Source organism: Epinephelus fuscoguttatus, linkage group LG3 (assembly GCF_011397635.1).
Source record: "Epinephelus fuscoguttatus linkage group LG3, E.fuscoguttatus.final_Chr_v1".
NCBI lineage: Eukaryota > Metazoa > Chordata > Actinopteri > Perciformes > Serranidae > Epinephelus > Epinephelus fuscoguttatus.
The window spans coordinates 10,971,372-10,987,475 of record NC_064754.1 but is presented as its reverse complement, the minus strand read 5'-3'; the positions used below and the strand labels follow the sequence as shown (position 1 = coordinate 10,987,475).

General features: G+C 41.6%; 2 protein-coding genes across 11 annotated transcripts in view; both read right to left on the bottom strand.

Moving 5' to 3' along the window:
* The window catches only part of LOC125886628 (regulator of G-protein signaling 12-like), a 66,125-nt gene extending 64,223 nt beyond the window's left edge, over positions 1-1,902 (bottom strand). For all 4 annotated transcript variants that reach the window (XM_049572964.1, XM_049572968.1, XM_049572970.1 and 1 more), the window contains exon 1: positions 11-1,902. The gene's annotated coding sequence lies outside the window, so the exon portion shown is untranslated. The remainder of the gene's footprint in view (positions 1-10) is intronic.
* An 885-nt stretch (positions 1,903-2,787) lies between these two features.
* The window catches only part of htt (huntingtin), a 39,551-nt gene continuing 26,234 nt past the window's right edge, over positions 2,788-16,104 (bottom strand). For 2 of the 7 annotated variants that reach the window (XM_049567713.1, XM_049567711.1), the window contains 18 exons: positions 15,919-16,096; positions 15,680-15,781; positions 15,378-15,562; positions 15,173-15,299; positions 14,982-15,085; positions 14,633-14,787; positions 14,405-14,544; positions 14,242-14,324; positions 13,531-13,661; positions 13,319-13,451; positions 12,890-13,045; positions 12,577-12,767; positions 12,075-12,189; positions 11,517-11,730; positions 9,718-9,826; positions 7,703-7,865; positions 6,875-7,035; positions 2,788-6,025 (listed from right to left, as the gene is read on the bottom strand). In XM_049567713.1, coding sequence (XP_049423670.1) covers positions 5,812-6,025; positions 6,875-7,035; positions 7,703-7,865; positions 9,718-9,826; positions 11,517-11,730; positions 12,075-12,189; positions 12,577-12,767; positions 12,890-13,045; positions 13,319-13,451; positions 13,531-13,661; positions 14,242-14,324; positions 14,405-14,544; positions 14,633-14,787; positions 14,982-15,085; positions 15,173-15,299; positions 15,378-15,562; positions 15,680-15,781; positions 15,919-16,096 — 2,661 coding nt within the window. In that variant the 3' untranslated portion in view covers positions 2,788-5,811. Of the gene's footprint in view, positions 6,026-6,874; positions 7,036-7,702; positions 7,866-9,717; positions 9,938-11,516; positions 11,731-12,074; positions 12,190-12,576; positions 12,768-12,889; positions 13,046-13,318; positions 13,452-13,530; positions 13,662-14,241; positions 14,328-14,404; positions 14,545-14,632; positions 14,788-14,981; positions 15,086-15,172; positions 15,300-15,377; positions 15,563-15,679; positions 15,782-15,918; positions 16,097-16,104 lie in introns of all 7 variants that reach the window. The other 5 variants (XM_049567698.1, XM_049567682.1, XM_049567722.1 and 2 more) reach the window with 3 other exon arrangements.

Below are 16,104 nucleotides of genomic sequence, written 5' to 3'. Positions count from 1 at the left end.
AACGACTTACTTGTCGGTGTCCGACGGTGATGCTGCCCGGGCAGTGTCCATAGTTTAGTAGCTAAGGGTTAGTAAAGTAAACTCAGGGACGATGGGTAAACAAAAGAAAAGGCTGCACCATCTGGCGAAGTAGCCTTAAGAGGAGGAGGACTGGAGGAGAGGGAGGTGTGTTTAGAGTGGGCAGAGGAGGGGGTGGTCAGATCAGAGGGGGAGACTTCAAACACTAAAGATAATGCAAGAAAAAACACTTTAAAAGTTCATATAGGCCACATTATCTCCTCTGATACTGTGACTGGGAGAGTTTATCCAGGGTGCTGAGCAGTGGGTTTCAAACTTTTGCCAAAATATCTGTGCACAATAGCCTCTATAAGGTGTGTTATCACTCTTATCACCACATAAATGTTTGTTTTTATTTACTAATATCAAATAATAATTGACAACCAACTATTACACATGAAATGTGGCTTAAAGTGAGTCAAGAATACATGTTAAATGTTTTAAAATTACAGCAAAGCACCAATAACACATTCTTTTTACATGGAAATAATGTTAGATAATAATGTGAAACTTATTCCCACACGTGGATGGCGACAAATTGGTTTCCCCGTTTAGGTACAGTTTGCCTCTTTATTAGGAAATGGGTCTGCACAACATACTGATAAAGTCAATTAAAAATGAATCTGTTACTATTTGTATAGGCCCGGTTGAATATTGCAGCTATAATGTGTGGTTATCACAAAATACAATGGCACACCTGGATTTGCATCACGGCACACCATTTCAGAACCACTGGTCTAGGCTATATCTTGTTTTGTGGGGTCTTCAACTGTCTTTACTGCCCTTTTTCACCAAGAATCATCACCAGTTACACTCATATACCCCTGTTATCACGAGCCTTCATTGCTTACAACTGTAAACACCACTTCTGTGTATCCATTTAGTTAGGTTTGTGCATACAAGGTTACTTTACAACTAATTTTCCATATATATTTTCCCCTTCTTATGTCTGTTTTAGGGTTGCAGCAGTATACCGTAAAACCATGGTATGGAAATGTCTGTTATCATACCATATATATTTGCTAAGGTATACAGGATATTAAAAAGACTGGACAGAGAATCTCACCTGCATGTGTGCATCTCTTTCCTTCTTTTACTGCCTGTCAGACTTTAAAAAACAGTTTTAAGTCCCACTTATAATAAAACATTTGTCCAACCAAAAAACCCTTCTGTTTTAATTCCCTAAAAGGATCATTGTACCTGATGATAATAATAATAATTGCGATACCACATACCGTGATACAGTGATATTTTCTAAGATGGTTATCCTATGAAAATCTCATTGCAACCCTAGTCCTTTTTATCTTTTGTACGCTTGATTTAATGTCATATCATTACTGCCATTATTTGTTGTCTTTTTGTTACTGGAACAACAATACACACATAAATAAAGCTCAATCAAGATTTCAGTTTCCAAAAAATGCATTTCAAAGCCAATTTCTGGGGGGAAAAATGCTACAAACCGTCACAAACATAGCACAACTAAACATGAAATGAAAAAAAAAGTGCCAGTGAAGATTGGGACTACATTTATCTCTAAATATGCTATACCTGTCATATGTATATTTCAGTGTCTACCAGTAGTGTAAAGCAAATTATTTGAATTACTGAAGGAGGGATGTGTTTGTTTTATTTTGTCTTTTTTATTTGTATTAACTTTTTTCCTTTTTTGTGAGGTTATATTGTCAAGTCATCATATTGTCGTGTGTTTTATATGTATTAATTGCCTGTGTTAAATAAATAAAATAATGTTAATAAATAGGAAAAGCTCCTTAAATTGTACAGCTAACACTGTTGTACACCTCGAAAGGAATCAACACAAGACAGCAAGGAGCAGCTCCACCCAACACTTCAAAGTAAAACATTTGATTCTTTATGCCAGTGAAATAAACTAAAGAAATCTACTTTAGCAAGACACCTGCATGTCCAAGTGTCACATGTGCATGTGAAAAATGTTCACAATTGCAAACCAGAGTAAAAAAGCTTAAAAAAAGTTATTGCACTTTTGGAATATAGAGTTGAAATGAGATGATCTAAAACACTGTTGGGATGCATTTAACTTTCTTTCCCAAACTGTGACCTGTTCAACTTTATCTGATGTTCAATGTTGTAGTTTTTATCGTGTATTATGATGTAAAATTCTTAGTGTAATTCATACAGGTGACATGATAAACCTCTCAAGTATCATAAGTACCATAAAAAGCATTTGCCATGTACAGTTTGCTTAATACCTGTGCCATCATGATTTCAGCCCAGTGCTTCATGAACCATATGGCAGCTGTCTGCTAATCCTGTTAATACCTTTTAATCATGAACCACCCATCTTAATGGGCACTGTAAAACAAGTGCAACATATGTTTTTATAGTGTGTAGACTACAAAAGGGAATTACAGCCTGGCTGACAGAAGGAAATGGTACAACGTAATAATTTGATCACATCAGAGGTCAGCTAAGAGTCAGTTTAAGGTCTGATATAAAGTTTAAAATGACGCATTGGACCTTTAAATGAGCACATGTTGGTAAATTAAGTATTTTCTGTCACCTTGACCATTTGTTGCCTCTGTGGCTAATCAGAGTTGGCTGGCAACAGCTTGGAAGACAAGGCACAGCGTGGCAGAACGCTGTAATGGCCGTATCCTTACATTTAACACTTTAAATTGTGCCACTCTTAGTGGTTAAGGTGAATTTACAACTCACCTACATGAAGTCATACTATTCACAAACGTCACATAGGTTTAACATCTTTAAATAATTTATTCATTTCTACAACAGACCATATGCAGTGATTAATCTCTTTAAAATATTAAAATGAACTGAAATACACAATCTCTTCATTTTTTACAGGCAATTGTAAAAAAGGAAAAAACAAAACAAAACCAAAAATATGACAGAGGCTCCATGGTCCTGTTCAGGATCCAGAATCTAGATAAAGGGGAATCACATCATGTGCAGTCTGTACGTCTTCTATAACCACCTTCAGAATCACAGCTGTGGCGACTGTGTTTTCTAGAGAGGGGAAAAAAAGAGGTATTCTTTAGAAGCCAAGATGCTAATTGCAAACACAGTCGATGTTATAGGGCATGTAAGAGAAAATGTAACCGCAGTGATTCTCAAATCGGCAAAGGAGGAATATATTCTGAGTTGCTGATTTTTAAAGTGGAAGAAAAAATGAAGTCTTCAAGGGAAGCATGTTAAATTTGTTGAACATGACCTTTGTCCATGACCTCCACGCCCACCTCTCCAAACCACAAAAGATTTCTGGGTAATCGTATTACCCCCTGCAGGGGGCCCCAGTCAGTCTCTTGCTCTCCTCCTGCCTGGAGAAGATACTAAGCTGACATGAAAAGATTTTTTTTCTGTCCCGTATTTGAATTATTTCCTTGAACAGTAGCGCAGAAAAGCTTTTTTGTCATCCTCTTTTTTTTTCACTACACACACTGACTTAGAAAATGCTGTTGATCTTTCGAGAAAAGCAGGACTCATTTAGGCTCATTTATCTGCGAAAGGGAGGCCTCAGAATGGAATTTTAATGACAGCTGCAGAGTCATTTATTGTGTGAATGCATTATCTTTAACATGATCAAAAAGAAGCCAGTCACATTGCTCTGAAGGTTGGAAAGTGGTGACATATTTAGCATACAAATCACTGTGATGTTTTTACTTTTATGTACTGCAGGACTCATTGCATATCAAGAAAGCGCCTAACAGCAACATGAGAGGAACTTCAAGTGTTTTTAAGTGCTAGGTGTGTTTAATATTCTGCACAAACACAATGAATGATGAAATATTTATCAATCTTTAACCGAGACAAAATACTTAAAGCTCAAAAAAAAAAACAAAAAAAAAACCTCCTGCTGTCACGTGGCATCACTACGCTACACTTCCTCGTCTGTTGATTTGTCAAAGCTGCTGTTGGTCGCTAAGGTTACAAGGCTCCCTTTGGATTGTGTTGCATCTCTCCCACACAACAGTCATGGCAACTGTACCCACGGAAATACAGTATTAAGGACTATGCAAGAAAAATAGCAGTAATGCTAAGCATGCTTTCAAGCTTTCAGTGTACAGGACATACATATATTCAGTCTTTATCTAAGGCAAGTGTATGTACAGAGTAACGCCGCCCAGCACACTCCCAGGCAACTCAAGGTCAAGTCTTCAATAAAATACTATAAGCTCGGAGATTTCTGCATTCTGCGGTCTGCTGAGTCACTGATTTATCATTTTCTGATCGTGTGTATGTGTGTAGACAGACAGACTGAGAAGAAATCACATTATCTTACTGTCTATTGAGAATCTCTCATTTTTACACAGTTCTTATTTTATCATGCACCATGGCTTTCATATTACTTTACAGTTACTTTTTTTTTTTTTTTTTTTTTTTTTTTTTACAGATACGAACTCCATTTAAAGATGACTGTAAATGACTTCCAGTCTTATAACAATAGTCACATCTTACATCCTGAGAATTAAAAAAAGTACAAGAAATGGAAAGGTGGAATCGTTCAGGTGCACGGGAGAGCGTACGAGACTTGAATGCAAGTTTTTAAAAAAGGACTAGACAGATATAAGGACTGTGATAAAAATAATAAGAGGAAATGTTTCCCTCTGCTACTGGTTAAAAAAGAGAAAACAACATCACTGCAATTTTGGTATTTTTTCTTGCTTGACAGTTTACACCGTCTCACATGTTGGTATACGGGCCCTTTGACAGTTAAATGTATTGTTTTTTTTGTTTTTTACACTTCCAAGCATATACCCGTCTAATTTTTGTCCACTCAAAATAACATCCAGAACAGGCCACTGCACAGACACAGAAATTGAAGCAACTTGCTGTAATGAGTGCAATCAAGTTGCCCTTTCTGCAGCCACAAATCACAAAATCCATCCCCTGCTTCTTTGTCATTGGGGGAAAAAAAACTATATATGGCTATTAGTGATCATTCTTACACATAAAATATTTACTGTTTGACTCATGTGTGTCAGAGAACGACCACAAGTAACTTAAATATAAAAAAGGTCTTCAAAGATACTAATTCACAACATTAAGCAGGCATTTTTGACCCTTATGTGTCAGCCCATTGTCAGTGTCCTAACCAGACCTGTAGCACTCTTTAACAAAACGCACTGAAAAATAGATGCATTGAAACTTTAAATATAGTAAATACTTTGCATTTTCTATTTTTTTTTTTCCTCTATTTTACTTTACTGACATCACAATACTCAAGCAAGTCCTCACAGGAAAATAAACAAATCCAATTTTGTGTTTGATTGGTGTTTTTGTTTTTTTTTTTTTATGTGGTTTTAATCAAGGTGCTGGGTAGGAGGTGCTGAAGGTGCTGTCATTCGCCTGGAGGAATGGTCTGTAGGGGGGCAATGTGGTCGTAGGGAGAACCTCAGTTTGAAGGTTTTGCAGCCAGTGTCCTTCGTAGTCTTGGTATAATTAACACACACCCTAAATTGACATGGATTCAGATCTCCCTTTGGTTTGTTCCTTACGCTCACCCCACTGAATTCATCATTCAGTAGTTGTACTCACATCAGTGTAAAGGAGGGAAAGGGATGAGGCTACAGTAGATTTTTCTAATGACACATTCTGTTCTTCCCCTCTGTCGCAACTCAAGGGGGAGACGTACGTGGAGATCTAATTTCTCGCCCTACCACATTTCTCACTCTAATCCACTTCTCTCCCCGTGCTTCATTCCCCCCGGCCTCCCTCTCTCTCTCTCTGCCTTCATGTCCGTCTCATCCGTGGCCCTCAGAGCGATGTGTCCTGGTGGATTGACTGCAGACAGCCCAGCAGCTGGTAATAAGGGCTGCCTGGTGAGGCCACAGTCTCAAAGACAGACTGGAAAGCTCTGCGGTCCAGCTCCTCGTCAATCTGGTGCCGGTAGAAATCCATGGCCACCAGGCAGAACAGATTGACGTCCACCACCTCACTGGAGCCCATACGGCTGATCACGTGTGGTAGTCTGGTTGAGGGAAGGGGGTTAAGGACAACAGACCACGCTGTTTGGTAAGATGTACATTTAAACTGCTGTACATCCCTACATACATAAATACATATATAAACAAAGCAACTTGCAGCAAGTCAGAGTAACAACCAAACGACCAAAGGCGTAGCAGTGCAAAGCATGCAGAGGCTTCTTTGTGCACTCTCTCGGTTGCCTCACTGCTAGAGAGAAATAAAGGATTGTTGGATTCACATTACAGCTCTTGTAGCTCCAGCCTGAAGATGTGTTCGAGCAGAGACTTTACTTCCTTCATACGTATCTAATAAATCACTACAAGGAAAGGAAATATTCTTACACCTATTTTCCTTATTAAACAGAAAAATTACACCCATACACCAAACCAAATTTCTCTTTCACTGAACTAGGACTAACATTTGCATAATTGCTGTGTTAACTCATCGTAAAAGACTTTTTAAACTCAACAGAAACAAAATAAAAATCACCAAAATTATCTTGGTTAGTCTTTTAGTCATCTATTTAGTCCACTATTCCAACAACCACCAACTCTGGTTTGGTCCAAAACTAAAGTTAGATGTAAAATTAAGCTGATCTACTTGCTGTTTATCCCTGCAGTCTCTGTCTCTCACTTATCACTGTCCATCACTTAATAGTCAGCAGCAGGCCAAAACGTAGTGCTCAAACTACTGAGGGTAACACCTCACGGCAGATTTGTGCATGTTGTCACCAACAAGCACCATTTTCTGTTTAACTAGTCAAATGACCACATCAAACTATTCTATTAATGCCATTTCTATGCAAGAACCCAGTCAGTGTCCTGCTCATGGGTTTCATATCATGTAAGGATACAGGGCTGAGATCCACTGGGACGTGGAAGCCGAAACAAAGAAACAGGAGAGGCTCCACATGGCCATGGCCACTGGTGTCCTCTGAGTGAAGTTGGACAACGACAGCAGCACCCAGTCTCGCACCATGGAAGACTGGCCTGTGGCATGGAGTGTCTGGAAAACCTGAGGATGGGTGCAGAGCAGAGGGAGAGGTAGAGAGGAATCAGACAAATATATGGAGATTACTACAGGAAAAAAAGATCTAACTTGGGTTTGTTTTTGAAGCCTGGCAACAATAAATGCAGCACACAGAGGCAGACACAGAGGTGGTGTTCTCCAAAAACACAAGATCTCAAAACAACTACTAAGAATGCAAGAATCAGACACTTCAACATTTAGGTTTAAGCATTGCTGCTCATATTTTGCTGTACTCCAATTTCTACTGACTGCACAGATCTCATTTATTCTTTATTTTAGATTCCTGGACAACAACAGGAACACACTGTCTTTGCTCCAGCTTGATGTTGTCTTGACAACTTATTGTCTGTTTGGACAACAGAAGGAGCTGGCAGGGGCGGTAACAACAGAGGTACCAAGTAACAACTTCACTGAAATTCTCTGAAATGCTCCTTGCAAGAAGCAAATTGCCAGAAAGGGAATAAAAAACACCACCACAACTCTCTGCAGTCAGGGAATTTGATTTGACAAAACAAATAATGAATAAAATAATAAGATCCCCTGTGAGCCTCATGTACAGAATGCTATTAAGTTTCTAATCTTGTTATTGTTCAGCATTAAATGGCTGAGTGATTTTCTTTCTCATTTGCACGACTCATGTCCCGCTGCTGACCTTGTAGACGACAGTGGCCATGAATTGTGGGTAAGGCTGCTGATTGGACAGGAACTCTCCGATGACCTTGTTCATGACGTCCTGTGGGGGGAAGAAGTCGTCCAGAAACTGGGGCAGAATCCTGGACACCACCCGAGCCTCGCTGGGTAAACCTTTCCGGATCCTACAAACAGGAAAGCCCAAAGAGACATGATGGTGATGGGAGATAAAACACGTACTGCTACTACTTGTCAAAACGCACACTGTAAAATTATTTTGGATGCCACAAACCTGCAGAGGTCCAAGATGAATGAAGAAAGCTAAAAATGTTGGAGTCAAGTGTATGTTGTTTTTTGTTTACAGGGTTGCCACTTTTATGTTATATTTCAAGGACTTTTCAAGCACTTTGACAAATTACCTCAATGCATATGCAATAATGCATATAGTTGGTAGCATGTACCAGTTTAACCCAGCACAGTACTATACACAGGCTTGAAAGGCTTACTTAAATTAGATCGAAATAGAAATAAAAGAGCAGGCACCAACCGGGAATAAGGTGGGAAAAAAAATCTTGTTTTAAAAGTTAATGTTGAGAAACATATGATCTGTGCTGAAAAACATTTTGGCTAAATTTTCTTTTTAATGCCTGACAGTATTAAAAAAGGCTATTTCTTTGAGGAGTGGGTATGTGAGGTAGCTGTACCTATTACGAATCAGGAGATTATTTTGAGTGTAAGTAAAATGTATTTTTCAAAATGGCTGTTGGTGCACCTCTTTTTTCATCAATATTTACCACTATAAAACAAATCAGCATTTTTACATATGATATGATTACTCAGAAGAAAGGCATTTCAACCATCCTTATTACTTTATGGTTATGTCAAATATTGTGGAACTTATACATCACTCAAAAAGGGCAACATTTGATAAATTTGTGGAATTTTTGTCATATAGACTGAATGATGTCTCACTAACAACAACAAGCACTTTTGGATAGACAACTACCAACTGATCTGAATTGTGGAGATGTGTGAAAACAACACAACTATTTATTTTTGTTGCCATTTTCAGCCATAAATAACTGTTTGAAGATATATAGTTAAAAATAGTAGTCCGACCTATCTGGCTTTTCTGCTGTGCTTACTTGGTACCATGTTGCTTTGCTATCGTATTTGATAAACTAAATCTACCAATGTACACATTTTAGCCACCTAAAAAACATCCATCAGTTTGTGTGTACGCTATATTTGGAATATTTTCTCTACTCACACACTAGGTGACCAAGGCAGCTGTAGACTAGCAACTCCTGTGTTCTGCAAAGTAAAGTTACTTTGTCAATGGTTCCCAGTTGGACAGAGCTGTCTGACAGCAAGGTAAAGCATTGTAAATATTAAAATATAGTATACACGCCTTTTTTTTTTTTTTTTTAGTTGGCTGAAAACTAACCACGTGAGGCAGCGCTTGTTCAGCACCGTTTCATTTCATGTACGTGACGCAGGGGTTTTCTACCCAAAGTTATTGTAAACAAACACTGTGAGTTGGGCTACTGTGTCGTATCTATATTAAAAACAACATTTTATGATTTCATTAAGAAGACATGTTACATGAGCAAAATATCCAGAAATCTCACAATTCATGAGAAGGTCCAAATGTAGGTTTTTCCTGGTTGGTGCCTCTCATTCACAGACGCTGAGTTTATATTTGAAATGCTTCATTTTCTTGATGAACTCACCACCAGAGAGCACACAAGTTCATTGCTGTATGCTTGTAGCCTACATGGAGAGTGATATATAAAAAGAAAGTGTGGCCTGGCCCTGCCGTCCGGATGTTATCATCTTGTGAATTCTGAGATAACAGAGTGCACCACACTCAAACCCAGAGATTCCAGTAAGCTAAATCAAAGCACTTTTAAGGCCTTGATTATATATTTTTCTTAATCTAAGCACTTTCCAGACCCATGGCAACCATGTTTTACTGAATAGAACTGTGTGCATTCTTGTATAATGGAGAATGTACTGTGCAAGTGTGTGTGTTACCTGTCAAAGAGCACAGAGACCCTCTCCATGGCAACAATGATCGACTCGCTGTCTGGAGCCTGAGGGTCAGAGTGGGCGGGGCGAGTGGCAGGGCTGGCTTTCTCCTTGCCTGAGGAGAAACCAACATGACCTGCCGTGACGCCCATCGCCTCTGCTGCGGCAGAGCCAGAGTCAACCTGACCTCTAACCCCTGTCACGTCGGAACCCGACGCAAGCACCGCTGAGAGGACGAGAGGGAGGGAGGTGGCACCGGTTGAACCAGTGGGGGAGAGGTTAGAGTGGGGACACTGATATCACAAACTTCAGATCAGAATTTAGTTGACCTCAAACTGAAAAGTGGAAACTTCAGTCAAATCACTGCCTTAAGAAGTAGGTTTTCTGTAAGTGACTGGTGCTTAAAGTATTAGGGGAGATTTTCAATGCCACGTTTCCTGGGTACATTACATAGTAGATTATCCTCTCCTGTGACCTGAATGTGCTTCAGCTTGCTTTGCTGCGCCGCACATAAAGAGAGGTATGCCGAAAGTTTGAATTTTCAAGAGCCGCGGCTTACTCAAAAGATTTGCTGGCTAGCGCTTGGCAACAAAGGAGTGTTATTTAGCCAATCAGCATATGGACAACAATACGCTAAGAGCTTCTAGAGTTAGTAGGGAACGACATAGGGGTTAGAGGTAGGGTATATCAGAGGTATGTACAGAATACAGGTATCACATGCAGGGAGCAAGCAGTTCTGTTGTTGTCACAGGCATCAAGAAAGGGCTGGAGTTTTGAGAGAGGTCTGTTCTGCTGTAGAGAGATTTAATGAATGTAAATCACTAATATTGGTCATCATGACAGGGTTCAACTACATGTAGGTATAACTGACAGTGGGTGTATAGTGGGCCGATTTGTTTATGTAGCAACTGTAAGTGTTTTTAAAATACAGAGTTTTGCGTTCCCCTTGTACACTGGAAGGTTAATAACACTTATGTGTCTCATAAATAACAAAAGCTGTGCACTTTCCATGCATCGCTAAATATAAAAAATGGTTCGCAATTTGCTGTGTGTGAAAAGTATGTGCTGTAAGCTGCATGCAATGGTGGCATGCACAAACAAGCGCAAAGCTAATGAGTTAGCATTTCTGTAGGCTTAAAGACAGCAATATATTGAATTCTCACCTAATGGTATTCTAGGAATGTCCCAGTTCTGCCCCACAACACTTCCTCTTTCTTTTAGAGTCACCCTCAGCTAAGAGGTAAGCAACTCCAGTGAGTAACGGGACAGCACCAACAATTTTAACCTAATGGAGTATAACTGGAAAGGAGGACCACTCTTTTCTTGTGTTTTTAACAGGAGAACATATCTGACTCCATACTGCACTACTGCTGTCTACATCCTTATTTTTTAGCTGTTAATAATGGTGAAGGCAAATCATTTGTGGGGAGAGGTGGACGGGTCATTACAGCGGGGACATCACAACATTCTACTCTACATACTATTCGGGAGGAAGGAGTCTGGGATGAGAGTACAGGAAAGAAAATGGGACACATCCTCACTGAAGCAGCTCTGACATTAGTTAAGCTTGCAGACCATCAACTTTAACCTTAACTGAAATAACAATGCCACAGTAAAGTTGAGGTTCATGCAGGTGAGTTAGCCAGCTAGCTCAATCCCATGGTGAGTTTGCGGTGGACTGAGAAAGTCACAACAGCAGTAATGGAAGCACCAGTCCTTATACAGTGCATGCTGGTGATTTAGCCAGCATGCAGGATGCTACATTGCTTTTGTGGCGTATCACTCAGTGTTACAGCCCTTCTTACCAGTATACATGCAGGTGAGCATGAGGCCCAGGGCGGCCATGGCTCTGTGTGGCGACGGCATGTTGACTCTGTCCACGCTGAGTTTGACCAGCGCTTCTCCGTCCACACGTGACAACTGCTCTGACAACAGGAGGCGCTCCAGACCGCGCAGCACGCAGTGATAGATGACGGAGGGAGTGGAGTCCTCACTGGCCGACACCATCACGCCACACAGCTGAAGCACAGGGAGAGGCAGAAGATCATGGAGGATAGAGAGAGGAAGACATTTTTACAGAGAGGAACAAGAAAAGAGGTCTCGAGCAGACAGAATGCTGGGTGCATTTTTTAAATGCTAGACTACAGTTTGTTCAGATGTCTTGCAGCTTGCCTAGGGTGATGATGAAAGTGAGCTAATATTAATTTAACACAAACCATGCCCATGAGGTCAGTCACTTTACACTCTGAATTCAAATTTTTTCAAATCAAGACGTTCAGGGCGCTGTGTTTTATGTTATTTTTGTGCTGTAAAAGTGCTATATACCGTCAGAGTTCATGTTGCTTCACACACAGAATGTTTACCTGTATAATTCCAGCCATAAACTCAGCTCCTACATCCAGAGGATAGTTCTCCATCATGTAGAAGGCCACTGCGCACATCACCAACACATGCTGCTGGTTATGCAGGTTCACACAGCTGCAGCATACAAAAAAAGAGGACAGGTACAGAGTTAGTGGGAAAAAATTAAGAGTATATTAAAACAGAAAGTCCAGTAGTTATTTGTTTGAAATGTGAAGGGTAGCACCTAGTGGCCAATGTTTGCACTGCACTCTTGGTCCCACTGCAGACTGTGTGCTGACTTGAGGATTTTAGTCTTGGATCAAAGAAATTTGTCTGAGCAAACTAATCTGCACTAGCCCTAAGATGGATAAAACTAATTGATTCCAAGATCCACTTACAGTGCAGGGGGGGTCACATACTGACAAACACATTTGCTCACTGAGGCTCTTTCATCCTCAGCTCATTAGATGATGAAATGAGGTCAGTGTCTGCGTGTTTGTTTTTTAAAACAGAGATACTCACTGAGCAATAGCCCTAAGGTTGGACAGCAGGTACTCAGAGACAGTGGGGATGAGCTGTTTGGCTGTGTCGTCCAGCAGGTCACACTCCAACACATATAGCACTCCATGCAGAGCCCCCATGCGGCTGGGCAGGTGTGTGCTGCGCAGGGTCGTCTCCAGCAGGCGACACACAGGCTCCGCTATCGCTTTGTCCTAGAAATATACATTTTAGATTGTTCATATACCGTAGAGGGTAATGGTACACTACTACAACCAATCACAAACACACTCTTCGGCCATAAAAAGGTTCCCCTGAGCCACACACAGCCACTCACCATGCCCAGTACAGCAGCAGCTTTGCAGATGGCAGGCACCAGGTACTGATTGAGGATCTCGTCCTCTGGCGGGTGGAGCTTCTGCAGTTCCATCAGGGTGGAGAACATCATGTCAAACTGGTTCCTTTCTGTGAAGAGGTCCGACACTGCCAGCAGCTACAGAGAATTACAAGAGGGGGAACACGGTGGAGAGGGTGAGAGGTGGTCATTGACTCATTTCTGTTGGATCCCCACAAATGTTTCTTTTCCCAGAGCAGACAAGAAGGTGTGAATTTGTATTGTCTATTATGTTGTTTCCAGAGTGAGTGCCTACTGTTCAAGAATAACCTGGAAACTCTAAAACAGTTTTAGGCAATCCATTACTGATACAAATGAAGATGCCTGGCTGAACATGTAGAATGAACACCAAGACTGTGCATCGTAGCTCACCGATCGGACCACTTCACTGACGAGTATGGTCGGGGTCCTCCTGTTACTCGGGGAGCCAGGGATCAGCCACTGGCTGTAGAGCTCCAGAAGAAACTGGGAACATGAGTGAATGTCCACACCTGCACGATGCTTCCTGAAAACACAGAGACAGTGATCAGTCCCATTCTTGTTTCAGTGCATGTGTACTGAAGAAATGTGAGTGCATGTCTGACCTTGAGTTGATGGGAGATATGGGTGGAGAGGTGGGGGCTGGAGTGTCTGCTTCATCTTCTTCATCTTCACCCCATTCTTCTTCTCTCAGTGGGGTGATGTTGTTACCTAGCCACACTGAGTGGATGGAGACCTAGAAAGGGAAGAAAACTAGATTGACTGCCTTGTAGTTGTATGCCTTTGCAAGTTTTGTCATAAGTTTTACTATACTGACATTTATGACTGCAGAGAATAATTTCCACTGAAAAATATACTGTCTTCACTTGGGGACTATATTTAGTGAGGACTGATAGAGAACTTGGTCACACGGTGCAAAACAAAGAAACTCAGTATCAGCAAAATAAGCTTGTGGTGGACTACCAGAAGAACAAGGCAGATTGTGCCAAATCTGAAGAAATTCCCTTCAGGAATTCCTAAAATATCACATTCACAAGAAAGGGACTGATGGACAGCCCTGAAAACAAAATGCTTCTGGCATAAGTTAAAAACATTTAACATTGTTTTAGAAAATGTATGTATCAAAATTAAGAACTTAAACTGCAGGGCGTCGGTGGCTCTCCCTTTCACACTTGTCTGTCCTATCCATTTAAGGCTAAAAAATGCCCCAAAAATATCTTAAACACACACACAAAAAAGAACTTAAACTGAAACACACTCTTCCTCAAGCTTCATTTTATCCACCACATTCTCTCTTCTTTTAATGCATCTCTGACCTGTCCCAGTTTGTAGTCCATGTTGCCCATCTCCCTCTCTGTGTTGATCTGAAGCAGCAGCTTCTCATGGCTGATCAGCGTGCCTGCTGAAACAAAATTAAACAAGAAATCAGAGTAGGAGGAGGTCCAGCAGCTGTGGGTCTAGTGAGAGACGATGAATTACCAGCTGAGGCTGCCGACAACGAGGGTACAGGGTCCCAGGCGTGGTACGGGTGGTGTGTGTGGACATTGTCTCTCTTCGACACAAGAGCCTGAATCTCTCTCTCCACCTCGCCCCTGATCACTGCAAGTTTCCTTCCAAACCTGGGAGAACACACACAAACTTTAGAAATCTTTGCATATTTATTCTGGGCACTACTACGGTGTAAATAGAAGACGGATGTGCAGCTACCGTGTTTCCAGGGCTTTCAGGCTCTTGTTGCGGGGCTGCTGTTCCAGACAGCTGACTGCAGGGTTGCCAGCAGTGGGCAGGGTCATGGCACTCAGCACCAGGCTGGTGATGGCCTGCACTGCTAAGACATTCAACTGGGTACGCTCCAAGTCCTCCTGGAGACAAAAGGATAAACAAAACATTGACGAAGGTGGGAAGGATGAAGAAAGGGAACTATAGGCTTTAGAATTATATCCCACAATTTATTCCAATGTATCATGACAACCAGACTATGTGTTGCACTGTGAATGCTTGCATCTTTCTAATTAAAGTAAGCATCTGTGTGAGTTATGTTACAGGTATACTATACCTCCTGCTGTGTCTCCTCCTCCTGGTCCATAGTGATGGGTTGGGTGACCAGCACCCCCAACAGTGTGGCCCAGGTCTCCTCAAACTGAGTCCTGCTGCTCCAGCCTAAACATACAGCAACAAATCCAGTCACATGACATGCATTCAAGAGTTTACTCTACTGAATCATTCCATATATTTGTGTTTCAATACCCAGTGTGTTGATGCGATAGAGGAACTCTCTGAAGACATCCTTTTCCTGCAGGAAGTCCACAGGGATCTCGGGCAGCGTTGTGCCGTACTCTCCTCCTGGCTGAGGGGACCAGCCCAGTTTCCAAACCTAAACACATAGATGTTTAATGGACTAATACATTCACGTATACAAATACTAAAGTCATAATATCTTTCGCACACTGACCAGTGGAGGTACTCGGGTGTAGCTGTTGACCAGAGGCAGTCGGGACAGACTGATGACAATGTTGCGCAAGGTTGGTGTGAGGAAAGCAGGGAATGCACTGTTTCTATGGTGACCCAGGGCAAGAATGCTCTGCAGGCCTTCCACAAGCTCTGCCATGATCTCACATGCTTGCCACTCGCACATGTCTGCAACACACAGGTGAAAGCTTTAAGGGATACATGATGGCAAATACCCTCCGGGATCCAACTCAGAGGAAATGACTGAGCCCGTTAGCTTTACTGAATCACTACATATGTGCTCACGGTCAGCATGTGGCGAGTCCACTTCATCTCCTTCAGCATCTCTTTCTGCCTTTGTCTTTTTCTTCTCTGGATGCAGAAGCTGGTCACCAGGACTCACAGCCACTGGAGGGGGGCAAGACCAAACATTTAACCAGTATTGAAATGGCATGAAAACATGTTGGGTCTTAAGGCAGTCATGACATGTGACCGTACTACAATTTAAAAGCGAATGCACAAACGAGTCCCAGCAGCCTTCTCACCTGCAACAATGATGAGGCGTAGGCAGTAGATAAGGGAGCAGGTGTGTGTGGTGTACTCTTGGGTGGAGAGCTTGTTCCAGACGCAGGGCTGCTGCAGGGCCAGACACAGACAGGACAGAGCCCATTGCAGGTCCACACTCAGGGGCAACTTGTTCTGGAGGAGACGCCACACCACCACCTGGACAG